We start from the raw sequence: 16,719 nt of genomic DNA, 5'->3' as shown, positions 1-16,719 counted from the left end.
TATTTCAAGTGGAGAGCTGCAAGAGATGAATAAAAGGGTTACATGCATTTGAATGAATAAGTGTTTGTGGGCAGATCTGTTGGCAAATTGGAGGATATTAATGGAGTAGTTATGGTTGCTCTGCCATCATACCTTAATATTTATTTTCAGGCTGTGATGAATATCTTTAATTTGTGGAACCTCTAATGAATATCTCATTTTATGACAGCTACTAGATGACAAAATTAGAATATTTCTCTGTATTAGCCCTTAAGTAGCCACATAGAGTTTGGATGAACTAAGGGGGTCATTTTTTAAAACACATTATTGCCGGCAGTAGCGCCGGAAATAACACGACAATTTCCTGTGGTGCTATGGGGGCGATAGTGGGCAGCGCAGCCACAACTGCGGCGGGTGAAAATGTACTGCCACGATGCGGCCGGCTGCCTACTATCGCCCTCACCCCTTTTTTCTCGACTCATCATTCTGTTATAAATATAGTAGAATGATGAATCGAGGCCCATATTCTTAAGGTAGCATTAGATGTCCCACGTATACAAATGAAAGCTGTTTTTCTTTTTGCGGAAAGTTGGAGCTTCAAATATTTATGACCATAAGGCTCAAGAAGCTTCCAAATTAAGGAGGTCAATATTCAAAAGCCATTTAGATGGATAACTGAAAAGTTGTCAACCTAAATTGCAAAACAGTGATATTGATCACTGAATGTAGCCGCATAAACCGAGGGTAGGCCAGAGGTGGGCAGGAGGTGTTTCCGGGAAGAGTGGAGTTACCTGCATAAGTTATGCAGCTATCTCTGATATTCGGAGTTAGTCGCTTAATTTATGCGGCTAACTCTGGTTGCACCATAGGGCTGTCCTAAAGTTAGCAGAATATACTTATCCAACTAAGGGCTGGATTTTCTAAGTTCGCAGAACTTAGAAAATCCGGTGGTCACAGGGGCGGGGGGAGGGCGAAACAGGGGGGCGGTCCTGCGCTGCTGGCATCGCGCCCAATAACTACACCATAAAAGGTGTAGTTATTGGGCGCGAAACAGGCAGCGAAAAGGCTCCTTAGCTTTTCGCTGTCCGCGCCGTCCTCGCAGAGCCAGCCCCGGTGACGCTCCGACTCCTCCTCTTCCGGGGCTGACTCCGCCCCAATGTAGGTAGCGCAGGCATGCGCTTCCTTCGCTAGCTATCACAGGCTTGCGCTGTTAGCACTGTTAGCGCAAGCCTGCGATAGCCTTAGAAAATAAGGCCCTAACTTTAAGATAGCCGGGTATTTTCGGTGGTGTATCCAGCTAACTTAACTAGCCGCTCCACGGCTGAATATCGGCGCCATTTCTCCCCTTCAGTTCCTCCGTAATTCTGCTGTGAGGATTTACTCCCACGCAGTCAACAATTCTTCTGCTGTCCCTCCAGGGCCTGAAAATCTCAGTCAATGGCACTTTCAAAGCCCTCAACTTTACTCCTCCTCATTATATTTTTGTTCCCAAATGTACTCCTGCCATGTCCTTCTCCTCCACGCAGGCATCCTTTCTTACTGCCTCTTCTATCAACATTATTTGCTATGCTGCCTACGTTCAGTGCTCCATTAGTTTTTAACTAATTTCTCCCCTGCTTAAGGATTTATCTCAAAACCAGTTCTATGAAGAATTTGACCTCACTATACCATTACTGTCACTGCTATGCATCGTATCCATAGCTATACGCAGCACTGTATAAATATTAAAACTCTTCCTGCTGCTATATTTTTTAAATTCCACACTATCTATGTCATTTGTGCATTGTCCATGCTATCATTTCTTTGCTTAGATTGCAAGCACTTTAGGATACCAGTTCTAATACCTTCCTATACCTATCTTTTGCACCTTGGGTCTCCTCAAGCTGCACCTTCAGCATAGTAAAGGACATCCTCACCGATTCTATTATTGGACAGACTCACCCTATGTTCATGCTTTTCTAATAATGTTTATTTTCTTTTCTTCTCACTGTAAAAGCGGATGCATTGTGCTTTGCAGATGTGGCGCACCATAAAAATACAATAACCCAAATAGTGGCACTTAAAAATCCTATTTTTTTTTTTAATATCTGAAAAATTGCTAGTTAAGCAAAGCCAGTTTTGTGGATCTCAGTAATGACATATTTCCTCAACAATTAATGTAGAGATAGAAGAAGTGGTATGATAGTGCAGAACACCACTACTTAAATCGACAAATTGGATTCTAGATTTAATGCAGAGTTAAACTTCTAAAAAGACACCGCAGTACAGATACTGCATGTGAACAAGTGGCCTTCCCTGGGGACATTCCTTAACTGAATAGGCTTTAAAAACTGAACCTGACCTAAATATGGAGGATAAGTTCAAAGCCATTGCATGGGTAAAACAGTGCTTTGTCTGCAGAAATAGAGATATTTGAAAATCACCCACCTTATGTCTGGATAATTTTATGCTTGCGTGTAGTGCCACTATGTGCATAATTTTGCTTGCAGTGAAAGCATGCAAACCCAGGGCTGGAGAAAGGTTTGCAGATATGCGCTTGCTTTTAAATTTTCAAAAAGTAGCCACTCATTTTTTGGGGGGAAAAGTACTAAAAGGAGGTGCAGATTTGTGCAGTTACTTTTCTTAGGCAATTTTCAAAGGATAGATTTCTCTTTGAAAATTGGTGTAAAGTGTGAAAGTAAAAAGTAAGCAGTTTGGAAATTGCTCTCATATTATACAGGTTTCTTAAATCCTAAAAGCACTTTTTTTTTTTTAAATTTTTAATACCAGGAGAATATTTGCAGTTAATATCCATATAAGGGAGGTACAGCCTCAAAATTTTCCATCTGAATTGTTTTTCAATTGTTTTTCTCATCTTTATTCAGTTAAGTTTAATGGTTTTTTGGTTGATTCATCTGCCAAACTAAAAAATATATTAAACAAGAAATAAACCCAAAGCAAAAAAAAAAAAAAAGACACAGAATCGTTAAAAAAACAAACAAACAACTGAGGCCTCTTGCAGCACTGGCTGGTACAACAAAATGGTGCCAGCCACAATGGAGGAAGGCACCAAAGTAATGTCTCTTTGGCACCATCCCTAGGTGGATGGCATTATGAAAGCATTGGGATCTGGGCAGGAGTGACTGGGCATTGCTCCTGCTCATTTTGCTGCTGGATCCGGGAAGGGGACAGGAAGGTGTTAGGGTGCTAGGATGGCAGTGGTTAACAAGGACCCTGCCCGAGCCTGCTTTGGACAGGCACTGAGGCTAGGCCTCTGCTTGGGGCTGGACACCTTGGTGCCAGGCTAGCTCTTGATTCCAGTCCTGGCACAGAGCTAGGTCTTGGCATTAGGCCTCAGCACCAGGCCTGGCCTAAACTGTGGCACCAGGGCTAGGCCTTGATGCTGGGCTCAGCCCAGAACTAGGCATCGGTGTCAGTCCCAGCCTGGGGCTAGGCTTTGGCACCGAGGCCGGCCCGGGACTAAGCTTTGGATCCAAGCCACCAGATGCCTTTTTTTTTCTAATGAATCAAATACAAAAATACCTAAAAATATTTGGGTATTTTCATTGGAGGCTATTTTTTGTTTTTCCATTCAGAATAAACCAAAAATGACCTAATTCATTGCATTTTCAACAAATGCACATCTCTAATGTACATATAAAACAGAAGGATGAGAAAGAAGCATTGTTCAACACTTAGGTTTCCCACCAGCAAAATGATCCAGTAAGCGATGTCCTGTGTGTATTGCTGTAGATAGATGTACAGAGCCATTTCAGTAGGTGGGAAGAACGCGTGCACAATACTTATTTATAATTCCACTGCTGGTTACACTGCAGAAGGTCATTAATATATTTAGTCTTTCTGTGGGCTGAATTTTGGTCTTAAGAATTAAAAATCTCCTATTTCTTGGCACACAATGTAGATTCCCACTTGATACAATTACATTTTGCTGTATTTTATGGAGTGAAAATATTCTTTCGGCATGTTTCCCAGTTTCTTTGTCAAGCTTTGCCACTTGTTCTGTGTATTTTATGCAAGAGTTTCTAAAATTAATCAGGTTTCAGGGCAAAGTAAGGGGCAACATGACTACAGCATGCAACAGACAGGTACAGAAAGAGAAAGATAAACAGGCAAGGGAAAAATACTTACTGCTCACTAATTGGCCAACACTCAAAGCTGAAGAGGAAGAAGATGAGGAGGAAGAAGAGGAAGCCTGGCGGACTGGGCTTTGAGACAGAGAGGCTTGACTGTGAGCCAAATGTAGAAGGTTGGCTTGTGATGCTGCTTGACCCACCTGCGTCTGTGAGGGCTGATGGAGCTAAATATTAAAATGTCAAAAATATACATTTTACAAAATATACTGTACTAGTAGTAAATCACTGGTATTACATATTATGGTCTTTTCTTTTCACTGAAATGCACTGATATACTACAAAGCGACCTTTAGGCCATGCTACCTCAGGCCATAAAGGAGTGTTAATCAATAATCATGCTGTACCAAAACAAATTTATGGAAGTATAGATACCAGACATTCCCTGATGGGTGAAGAGAATGCATTTTGCATTTAAAAGTTGCAGAAAACCATTTTCTAAACTGGTTGAGTAAAAAATATAAATGGAAATTGTAATGTGCATGCAAACACTAGGATGGACCAGAAAGAAAATGATAGAAAAATAGTATCAATGATACTGAATAGAGAACTAATGCTAAGAAAAAATAATTGAATTCAAAGCTCACAATAAAGGCATACCCTGGGGACTCAAGTGCTCACACACACTGACAATTAGAGATGTGAATCGGAACCGGAATCGGTTCGGTTCCGGTTCCGATTCAAATCTTGTAATTTTTATCGTCTGGCCCGATTGGTTTTTTGTTTATCGGCTGCACCCGATCCGATAAAAAAAAAAACCCACCCTGACCCTTTAAAACTGACCCCTTAGCCTCCCCCAACCTCCTGACCCCCCCCAAAATGTTTTAAAATTACCTGGTGGTCCATTTGGGGCACTGGGAGCGATCTCCCGCTCTCGGGCCGTCGGCTGCCACTAATAAAAATGGCGCCGATGGCCCTTTGCCCTTACCATGTGACAGGGTATCCGTGCCATTGGCCGGTCCCTGTCACATGGTAGGAGCACAAGATGGCCCCGGCCATCCATCTAGTTTGAAATATGAAAAATGGAAAAGGAATTAGGAATTCTTGATCACATTTATTGGGCAATGGTCTACAAACAGAGGAAGGAACAGCCACACAGTCCAAAAATATGACCAAATTGTTCTTGGAGGTGGACCCTTGTCCTGGAGCAGTGTAGAACGGCTCCCTGGTAGGGACCAGGAAGCACCTGCCCCCAGGGTGTGGAGCACTGGAGGAGACAGAGGCTAGGATGAACTTCACCACTGGAAGCCCGTAGGGATCCGGGCCGCTTGGACTTAGGTGGGCCTCGCAGGGTCTCCCGGAGAGGTAGTAGAGAGGTGTGCCCACGAGCCGCAAGGGAGCGCAGTCGGTCACTAGGCTATAGGTCTGGAGAACCAAGGAAGGCCAGTACAGTGTAGGCGATGACAAGGCAAGGGACAAACCAGAATCAGGAGACGTGGTCAATGGCAGCAGGGGTCAGAATCCGAGGATCAGTCCAAGGAGTAGTCAATGAAGCAGGGGTCAGGTTCCAGAGGTTAGACAAGGTCACAAGGCAGGCAGAGGTAGGGATCCAGGCAGCGAGCAGAATGGTCAAGGTACATGCCAAGGTCAGTACTAGGGAGACAGTCCGAGGGTACTACCTGGGGAGACAGGACAGACAGACACTGGAACAGAAGGACGCTGGAACAGAAGGATGGTGGATAAGGCTGGAACAGTAGGACACTGGAACAGTAGGATGCTGGAACAAGGCTGGAACAAGACTGTGAATGCGGAGGCAAACTAATACACATACAGTGCCAACCCGATTGCCAAGGCAAGTGCAGGCAGGGACTTCCTTATATCGTACATTCAATCAGGGTGCGCTGCGGAGCTAGGACCTGCCCTGGCCCTACAAAAGACCAGGCGGTCCCCGCGCGCTTAGGGGTGTGGCCAACGTCACAGAGGACACCAAACTCCGGCGTGAGGCCTGGTGCCCAGTAGAAGGCCCGGCGACCACTGCTGTGGGATGCCGAGGCCTGGAGGTGCTTGCGGCTGCTGCTGGGGAGGTCGACCCGTGACCTGCAGAGGAGCTAGTGAGGTGAGCAGGCGTGCAGACCGGGCGCGCTACAGTACCCCCCCTACCAGGCCTCCCTCTACACGGCCGTGGCTTTTCAGGATAGGCCCTGTGGAAAGTCCTGAGGAGCTCTTTAAGAATATTATGGGATGGTTCCCAAGAGTTCTCCTCAGCACCATAACCCTCCCAGGCTAAGAGGTAGTCCCATCTGCCTCGACGCCGATGGACGTGATGAATCTGGTTCGGTAGAGATCCGTGAAGGAGAAGGATCTCTACAAGAGGGCAGGAGAGGACCAAAGGCTTCAAAAGGGAGACATGGAATGTGTTGTGAATGCCCATGGCATGTAGTAGCTGCAGTTGATAAGACACAACTTCCACTCTTCGAAGAACTGGAAACGGGTCGATGTACTTAGGAGCCAGGCGATGAGAAGGGAGTCTCAACCTTATGTATCGGGTGCTTAACCATATCTTCTGACAGATGAGAAGAGTGGAGCGGGACGTCTATGGGCATCAGAAGTGTGCTTCGAGTGCTCAGCGGCCTGGGTAAGGCATTCTTTGACTTGATTCCACAACTGGCGAATGGTGTGGGCCATGAATTGCATGGCTGGAGAAGGAACAGTCAGAGGAACTGGGAGTGGCAAATGAGGTTGTCGCCCGAATACCACGGAGAACAGAGATACATCGGTGGCAGCAGCGACGTGGGTATTATGCAACAACTCAGCCCAGGGTAACAGTTCGGACCAGTTGTCCTGCTGGTCATTCATGTAGGAACAAAGGAATGTTTTCAAGGTCCGGTTGGTCCTTTCAGTTTGACCATTGGCCTGTGGCAATGTTGAACTTTTTGCATAGAGAGCGCCAGTACCTGGCAGCAAACTGTGGTCCTCGGTTGGATATGATTTCCTTTGGGAGTCCATGGAGACAGAAAATATGTTTCAGGAACAACTTGGCTAATTCTGGGGCCGATGGGAAGCCCGGCAGGGGAATGAAGTGACCCATTTTCGAAAATGGTCAATGATGACCCAGATTACGGTATTGTTCTGGGACGGAGGCAGGTCTGTGATGAAGTCCATTGAGATGCTGGACCATGGCTTGGTAGGTGCTGGAAGTGGTTGGAGTAGGCCTCAAGGCTGTCCGGTAGGTGGCTTCTGTTGGGCACAGACGGGACATGAATCTACGTAGTTACAAGAGTCTTGCACCATGTTGGGCCACCAGTAATATCTTCGCAACATCTCTAGGGTCCTGGTATGACCCGGGTGTCCTGCCAACTTGGAATCATGAGCCCATTTCAGAACTCGTTCACATAATCTACGTGGAACGACAGTTTTCCCAACTGGAACTGTAGTGGTTACGGCAAGGGATATGCAGGCAGGATCTATGTTGTGTCTGGGAACATCAGGAACATCCTCTGGTTCGAAGGATCTTGATAGTGCATCAGCACAGAGGTTCTTGGAAGCTGAGCGATAATGTAGTACGAAATTGAACCGTTCAAAGAAGAGCGCCCATTAGGCTTGTCTAGGATTCAAGAGTTGAGCTTCTTTAAGTGCTCAAGATTCTTATGGTCGATGAAAATGGTAAATTTATGTTGCGCCCCTTCCAACCAGGGGCACCACTCTTGGAGCACCAACTTGAGAGCTAGAATTTCTCGGTCACCAACGGTGTAGTGCTGCTCTGTAGGAGAGAAGGTATCAATTTACCCTTTGGAGAAAACTGACTTAAGACAGCATCTGCTCTGACTGCAGAGGCATCGACTTCAATGACGAATGGGCATCTTGGGTCTGGATGCTGAAGACAGGGACCAGAACAGAATGCTTCTTTTAGCATCTGAAAGGTGGCTTGTGATTTGGGAGTCCACACACGAGTGTTAGCCCCTTTCTTGGTCATGGCGGTGAGCGGAGCAGCTAGGGTAGAATAATTGGCAATGAAGCTCTTGTAATAATTAGTAAAGCTAAGGAAATGTTGTAAGGCCCATAGGGCTACTGGCTGGGGCCAGTCTCGGATCCCCTGGACTTTATCTGGATCCATGGAGAACCCTCAATTGGATATGATGTACCCTAGGAAGGGTAAGCGATTTCGCTTGAAAAGGCACTTTTCTAACTTGGCATAAAGATGATTTTCTCTTAGACGTTGGAGGACGATCCGAACATGATCTTAATGGGATTCAAGGTCTTTGGAAAAGATCAGGATGTCGTCAAGATATACGACTACGAATGAGTACAGAAGATCTCGGAGGATTTTGTTCATAAGGTGTTGAAAGACCGCTGGGGCATTGCATAGCCCAAAGGGTATCACGGTATATTCATAGTGACCATCCCTCGTATTGAATGCGGTTTTCCAGATATATCCAGGTTGAATGCGTACCAGATCGTACGCACCCCTCAGATCCAACTTATGAAGATTCGTGCCTCTTGAAGGTGGTCAAACAGCTCACTGATAAGGGGCAGGGGGTACTGGTCTTTTCGGGTTATGGCGTTGAGCCCTCTGTAGTCAATACAAGAGCGTAAACCGCAGTCCTTTTTCTTGACGAAGAAAAACACCGCTTCAGCAGGCGAATCAGAGGATCGAATGAACCCTTTTTCTAAGTTCTCTTTGATATACTCAGACATGGCTAGGGTTTCTGGATGAGACAATGGATAAGTTCTGTCCTTGGGAGGTGTCGTGCCCGGCAGAGGTTCTATAGGGCAATTCAACTTGTGTAGCGGAGGCAAAGTGTCCGCCTTCTGCTTCGAGAAGATGTCTTCGAACTCAGCATACTGGGTAGGCAAACCAGATAGGGTGGTAGACTTCAAGACAGAGACAGCTGGAAATACTTGACGTAGACATGCTTCTGGCATTTGGAACCCCACTGCACCAACTACAGGGAATGCCAATCGAACTGGGGTTTGTGGACCTGGAGCCAGGGCAGCCCCAGGATGACTGGATGTGTGGAACATTTTAACACATAGAAGGACATCTCCTCCTTGTGGAGAGTGTCCACGGTAAGACAGACAGCCACTGTTCAATGGGTGATGAGCCCTGGAAGATGTTCTCCTTGAATGGAGGCGATGCGGAGGCTCACATCTAATGGCTGGAGAGGAATGTTCAGAAGCTTGAAAATGTCATCCATGTTGAAGCTGCCACTTGCTCCTGTATCGACAAGAGCAGTGGTGGTGAAGGAGTGGGTCTCAATGCCCAGAGAGACTGGAAGCAGGAGTTGGGGGCCAGAGACAGTAGTGCCTAAGCTCGGGACACCCGCCGGGCTCAGGCATTGAAGTTTTCCGGACAGACCGGACAGAACTTCCGAAGATGTCCAGAAGCACCACAATAAAGGCAAAGACCCTCCTTCCTCTGACGGAGACGTTTGGTTGGAGACAGTCGCCCACGGTTCACGTCCATGGGTTCCACCATGGAAGGAGGTGGCGGTGATGGAGTCTTGGGAGGACTCTGGACACACGTGGGACGTGGTGTAGAGAGAACGGGAAGCTTTTACTTCTAGGCACCTTTGCTGGAATTGATGGTCGATCTTCCTGGTGAGGGAAATCAGGTCCTCTAGAGACATGGGAGTCGCACAGATGGAGAGTTCATCTTTGAGAGTGCTGGAGAGTCCATCTAGGAAGATGGCTTGCAGACAATCTTCTTGCCACCCAAGCTCAGTAGCCAGGGTCCTGAATTCCACCGTATACTCAGAGAGGGTCCGTGACATTTGACGGAGGTGGAGTAGATTATGGCTGGGAACGAAGCTCTTCCACCAAAGAGGCTAGCGATTCAAAAGCCCTGCAATGTTCTTGGACTGTGGCGGCCAAACCCGGTAGGGCCCTGGAGGCGGGAGACTCTGCCGAGACTATGGCCTTGGCAACCTGTTGCGCTTGGAGGTGGACACTTGTACTGGAGCAGTGTAGAATGGCTCCCTGGTAGGGACCAGGAAGCACCTGCCCCCAGGGGGCGGAGCACTGGAGGAGACAGAGGCTAGGATGAGCTTCATCACTGGAAGCCTGCGGTCCCCCCGGGTGGAGCCCATAGGGACCCGGGCCGCTTGGACTTAGGTGGGCCTCGCAGGATCTCCCGGAGAGGTAGTAGAGAGGCGTGCCTACAAGCAGCAAGGGAGTGCGGTCGGTCACTAGGCTGTAGGTCTGGAGAACCAATAAAGGCCAGTACAGCGTAGGCGATGACAAGGCAAGGGACAAAGCCAGAATCAGGAGATGTGGCCAATGGCAGCCGGGGGTCAGAGTCCGAGGATCAGTCCGAGGAGTAGTTAATGAAGCAGGGGTCAGGTTCCAGAGGTTAGATGAGGTCACAAGGCAGGCAGAGGTCAGGATCCAGGCAGCGAGCAGAATAGTCAAGGAACAGGCCGAGGTCAGTACCAGAGAGACAGTCTGAGGGTACTACCTGGGGAGAAAGGACAGACAGATGCTGGAACAGAAGGAAGCTGGAACAGAAGGATGCTGTACAAGGCTGGAATAGTAGGACGCTGGAACAGTAGGAGGCTGGAACAAGACTGGAACAAGACTGTGAATGCGGAGGCAAACTAGTACACATACAGTGCTGACCCAATTGCCAAGGCAAGGAAGTGCAGGCAGGGACTTCCTTATATTGTTCGTTCAATCAGGGCGCGCCGCGGAGCTAGGACACGCTCCTGGCCCTACAAGAGGTCGGGCGGTCCGTGCGCGCATAGGGGCATGGCCAACGCCACTGAGGACGCTGAACTCTGGCGTAAGGCCTGGTGTGCAGTGGAAGGTCCGGCGACCACTGCCGCAATTTGTGTTGCAGACAGGGCATGCAACACAAATTGCCTGAATAAAGATAGGAAAAGGAAATAATAAGGATACAGAAAGAGGAGCCTTGGGAGGAACCAAACTCCACCCCACCAATCCAGCAGCCAAGGTCTAGAAAAAAGAAACAAGGAGAAGTTGTGGGAGGTGGTGGGAGGGAAGGAAGGAGGAAGGTGCAGCAGAGAACAGAAGCTTAAAAGATCACTGGAAGAGAGGAATTGAGAGAAAAGGAACAAGATCAGACCTGTGGAGATCAGTGGTGAGAGGTGGGGAAAACATTATATAGGACTGAATGAGAGACAAAGACGACTGCAACTGTCTGCCCATGAGAACCTAGAGTGGTAGCCAGAGGGCTTCCCTTCTTGTATAGTGCCAGTTGTGGGACATGCGAAGCCATGAAAGGCTGATATGGATCAGGGGCAATGAAGAGTTGGTCCATGAGGTGTCAAATAACCAAGAGAAAATTGAGAAAAACTCAAGGTGTAACTAGAAGCCCACCTAAAGTGTAGGTAGAGCAGAAGCACTTCCTACAGCACATGCAACATCAGTTTTTACATCAGCTAATCCAGCAGTGATAACAAGCCCAGCTAAAATTAGAGGCAGAGAAAAGGATACTACTATTGTTTTTTTTTTAATTTATATTCCACTTTTAAGGTATTTCAAAACAAATTACATTCGGGTCCTGTAAGTATTTCCTATCCCCAGAGGGCTCACAGTCTAAGGGTCTGATTCATCAAAGGCTTTTCCCCATAGACACAGAATGGGAGAAAAGCCTTAGTGAATCAGGCCCTAAGTTTACATCTGAGGCAGTGGAGGGTGAAGTGACTTGCCCAAGGACACAAGGAGTGGCAATGGGATTTAAACCCTGTTTTCCCTGGTTCATAGCCCACAGCTCTAATCACTAGGATACTTCTCCACACAATCCTCTGACAATAGTCATTCCCAGTCAGGATGGCAAGATCCATCAGGGGAGCAAGGAAAGAAGAAGCAGCACACCCTGCCCACACTGAAGGCCTATTAATGATGTTGGGAAGTTGTGGACTTTAAAGTCTTCCTGGTGATGTTTGAGTGGGTAGCTGAAGCAACTAAGTGGCCATTTTGACTGTGAAGCATAAGCCTTTTCAGCAGGAGAAGCCTGGAGCTATCAAATGATAAAAGAGGTAATTTTGGACTGGCTGAAAATGATCCCTTATTCTTGTGATTGATGATTATGGCTCATATGCCTCAACCTAGGGGTATGGCCAAGACCCTTAACGTAAGTGCTAAATGATGCTTTTTATTGCTCGTTATGGCCTGATGACTGCTTGGGAGCAAAATATTTGAGACAGTGATCCTTGAACAGTTTCTGGATGTACTTCCACCAAAGCCCCAGGAATGAATAAGATACAGTCAGTAACCCAATTATCCTAAATGGTTAAATTGGTTGAACAATTCTTAAGCATGAAGCTCGACCCTGGTAGTGAACAGCAAGGAACAGATCTACTCTTTGGGATCTGCTGGATACCTCCTAGTGACCTGGTTTGACCACTGCTGGAGATAGAATGCTGAGCTGACCCAGCATGGCAAATTTGATATTTTAATGTCCTTCCACATAGGGTGGGTCCCATCCCATGAGGAGAAGGTTCAGCAGACAATACCTTCTTGGGTGTGGGACTGTAATATTTCTGCATAGATATGATTTTGTATGTAGAATATAATAAATAATAGAAGTATAAAGATAGCAATCTGTCTTGCATTTATTGGTATTCTTATGTCTTTAACTTGGTACTTGCATGGTACTTGATTGTTACCTTTATAGAGTGACGAAGGAGATAATTGCTAGGGATGTGCATTCGTTGGTCATGTTCAGGAAATGACTGAGGAAATGTATGCACATACATTTGAAAATCCAAAAGTAAGCAGGGAAGCCCAAATCCCTTCCCAACTCTGTCCCTGGGAACACTTCCACTCAGTGCGGGTAAACTTAACGCCTACAGGACATACGCACATAGACGGGCAAGTATTTATCAAAAGACCAAACAGTGTAAAGAGGCGTTGGGATGTAAAGAGTAACCGATATATGTATATAAAAACAAATCATATATTTCTATAATATCATAATTAAGGAAAGAAAAATTGGTGAAAGGATTTTAATCCACTGCCTCTTGCCCGCAATGGGCTTCAAACAGTGTCAGTATTTAAACACCACAGATTCAAACCATACACTGTATCTCTTTCTAACAAACGATCAAAATAGTGTAATTGTAATTGTGTAATTTATTTTTCGACATATATTGATAGATTTATGAATAAAGCTTTTGATACTAATTTTTCTGATACTGTCTCTTTCCTTAATTATGATATTATAGAAATATATGATTTGTTTTTATATATGTATATATCGGTTACGCTTTAAATCCCTATGCCTCTTTGTAGTGTTTGGTCTTCTGTCTAGGAAGATGTTGCTCTTTCAAATATTTATCAAACCATTTCCACAGGTAAAGTCTTTTTTACCCACAGAAATACCTCTGAAAATTACTCTCCCTGTGAACAATAGAGAGCTTAAAGTATTACTAACAAGGGAGGGCTTTCAAACTACTGACAGATCACACCCCACTTAAATGCCTACACAGCATGAAAGGTACTAACCCCTGGACAATGCACTGGTACATGGCATCACAAGAATACAATATTGAGGTCCAGCACTGATCTAGGAAAGAAAATGTAAATGAGGAATGTCTGTCCTGAGAAAAGAACAGTATAGCTTACACTACGAATGCTGAGTAAGGGGGAGAAGTATGTGACAGGGTCTCCAGACAGACTAGGGGAGAGGAAGAACTGAATAGTCCAGGAGCATGAACAAAACAGTCTGAATACAGCTGGGAAAACTTAAAAAAAAAAAAAGAAGAAAGAACGTAGAAAGGTAATTCCTGGATAGGTCGGGGAGGGAGAGACTGAGCTCCAGCTCCTCTCAAGTCCAGCAATCACACCCCAAGGCCTTGAAAATGGAGAGGAGGAGAGGACCTGAAATAGAGAGATGAAGAACGAGCAGTGTGACAGGCCAATTTGTCATTCATGCTATTTCTTCTTTAGGTTGAACCTTAGAAGGGAATGTTCAATACTGCAAGCTAGAAAGCTTGCGTAGCTTTGAGGAGTGACTACCTGCCCTTCTGCTGTGTGGCACTAAAAAGGCCGATCCTTTTGCAACAGCTCCATTAGAAGAAGCTAATAAGTCAGTTAAGGTGGGAGGGAAGGGTGTTCTGGCTTCAGTGTAGGCTATGAATGGAGAAACTACACCAGGGTAGTAATACTGAAGTGAGTATTTTGCCTGCCAGTGAAGAGAAAGAGAACATAGCCATAGGAACTAGCAGTGGTAGAGGCCAAATTACTAGATCTGAAGAGGTAAAAGCACTGCCTGTGAGACAGAGGTAGATTTTAAAAACATACGTGCGCGCGTGGTTTTGTTCACGCCACCGGCGTGAACAAAAGTACACCAGATTTTATAAGATACGCACGTAGCCACACGTATCTTATAAAATCCGGGGTCGGCGCGCGCAAGTCTGCGCAAAATCGGCAGCCTGCGCGCGCCGAGCTGCGCAGCCTTTCTCCGTTCCCTCCGAGGCCGCGCCGAAATTGGAGCGGCCTCGGAGGGAACTTTCCTTCCGCGTCCCCCCACCTTATCCTCCCTTCCCCTATCTACCCCACCCCCCCAGCCCTACCTAAATCCCCCCCCCCTTACCTTTGTTGGGCAAGTTACGTCTGCTTGAAGCAGGCGTAACTTGTGCGCGCCGCCCCGGCATCCCCCGGCACAGGCCGCAGTGCCGGGGGACTCGGGACCACCCTCCCGGCCCGCTCCCGAACCGTCGCCACAGATGGCATTCAGGTTGGTCAGAATAAGGTAGTAGTCACGGCAGGCAGAGTTCAATCGTAGTCATGTCAGGCAGTGGTCAGTGGCAGGTGGAGTTCAATCAGAGTCGTAGTCAGGCAAATCGAAGTCAGAACAAGAGATCTGTCCGAGGGAAGGCAGGGCGGAACGGCAGGCAGGGAGGCAAGGAACAACACAGGTGGAGAAGACACTGAAGAACTGAGGACTGACCATAGTAACAAAAGATGAAGAACTGAAGAATGACCACAGGACTAGACAAAGGAACTAGGGAATGAAGACCAGAACTAACATGACAAAGACTGGGAGCATAGGAATGAAGAAATGAAGACCAGGAACACAGGAAGGAAGACCAGGAACATATGCTGAGGCAACTTGCTTTGAGGCAAGGAGCTACTGTAGCAAAGGGCTTTTAAAGTCTCCAGGCAATAATGTCATCAGTAGGTGTCACTTGTCATTTCCCACCATGGTCCCTTTAAGAAGGGCTAGGTCAGGTGCATGTGCACCTAGGAAGGGTCCAGGACAGCTGCAGCATTGGAGGCAGGCTGCATGCAGGGGCCTGCTGCATGAGGAAGGAGGGGCCAGTGATGGTGTACACAGGAGCGGCAGAGGCAGGCAGAATGTGGCGGTCTATGCATCTCTCTTTAGGGGCCTTCCCCAGCGTCTAGTGGCGTCACAATGGGCTTGGGGCCGGAGGTAAGAGTGGCAGTCCGTGGACCTGCCCCGCAGACCACCGAATGCTACAATCCTCCTGTTATGACTTTACTTTATTGGACCAGGATATGAGAATTTCTTTACCTGAGTCCCAAGTTCCTGAGTCTTGGGCTACAAAGATGGCCATTATCTCAGATAACATGATCCTGAGGTTTGACTTGAGAACTTGGAGAATACCAGAAGATAGCTTAACCTTAAACTTCTGAACGTACTTAAGTTCTCATTTACCTGCCTGAAAGATACGTTTAAGAAATACCTTGTCGAAGTTCTAAAAATGCTAGTAAAATCTTTTTCTCTCGGGGTAAAAAATTATTGCTTACCACAGAGGAGACATCAGATGGATGAGGGAGAGGCCTTGGAGGGAAAACCCTCTACTGATAATTTTAATCTGAGTGAGTTATTAGGGTCATTGGAAGACAACAGCATTATGACTAGCCTGCTGGTCTTCTATACTGTCCGTACAGACTGAAAATGGATGTTAAAAACATATTTCCGCCGTAAGAAGAGATATTTTATGGGGGAAAAAATGTGGATTTTTCCAGACGTCTCCAGGGTTACCCATGAGAGACAAAGAATTTCTTTCTTTCCTTTTGCCAAGATATAGTTGCTCTTGGTGCACAGCTTACATCGAGACTTTCCTGTAAATGTTGCTTTAGATCCAGGTAGATAGAAATATATTTTATAATCTCTCTCAACTGAAACCTTTCCCAAGAAATAAATCTGTGGCATCTCAAGAACTGCCCTTTGCTCATACAGTTTATCCATCTGAGCCCTAGATATAAGGGGTGCTTTGATTTACTCATATGTATCCTTATTATTAGATATTCCTTGCTGAAGTTCATGGGTTGGAATTGGCTTACATTTTCCTGTTCTCCTCTTTTTGCAATTGGGGTACTCCTCCTCTTTGATGGTTCTCCTACTCTATTTTTTATTTTTTTCCCCTTCCCTTCTAGTGTGAGATAACATAGAAAGGTTTTCCTCCTGGTTTCTTTGTTCTTTATATGTAGCTGGCTGCACTGGAGGCGGCTTCTTTTGTTGAGCTGCTTTAAATGTATAGAGGATAATTTTAGAACAACCTGCACAGAGCTGAAGTCCACGTGTAGAAAGTACAGGCAGATTTTGGCTTGAATTTTCAATGTGGACTTGCGTGCAAAAGTCTGCTTTGAAACTGACAGGTGCGACGCAGAATCCTGTGCCGCATACATGCACGTATTTATGCCTTCCTGGGAGCAGGCGTAAAGGTGTACATATACATTT

General features: G+C 46.3%; 1 protein-coding gene across 2 annotated transcripts in view; it reads right to left on the bottom strand.

Moving 5' to 3' along the window:
- POU6F2 (POU class 6 homeobox 2) overlaps positions 1-16,719 on the bottom strand; it is a 1,096,545-nt gene that overhangs the window by 32,041 nt on the left and 1,047,785 nt on the right. For both annotated transcript variants that reach the window (XM_029589525.1, XM_029589526.1), the window contains one exon: positions 4,108-4,276. In XM_029589525.1, coding sequence (XP_029445385.1) covers positions 4,108-4,276 — 169 coding nt within the window. The remainder of the gene's footprint in view (positions 1-4,107; positions 4,277-16,719) is intronic.

This window comes from Rhinatrema bivittatum, chromosome 2, assembly GCF_901001135.1.
Source record: "Rhinatrema bivittatum chromosome 2, aRhiBiv1.1, whole genome shotgun sequence".
Classification (NCBI taxonomy): Eukaryota; Metazoa; Chordata; class Amphibia; order Gymnophiona; family Rhinatrematidae; genus Rhinatrema; species Rhinatrema bivittatum.
Note: the sequence above shows the minus strand (reverse complement) of the source record. Positions and strands in the feature narration are given on the sequence as shown.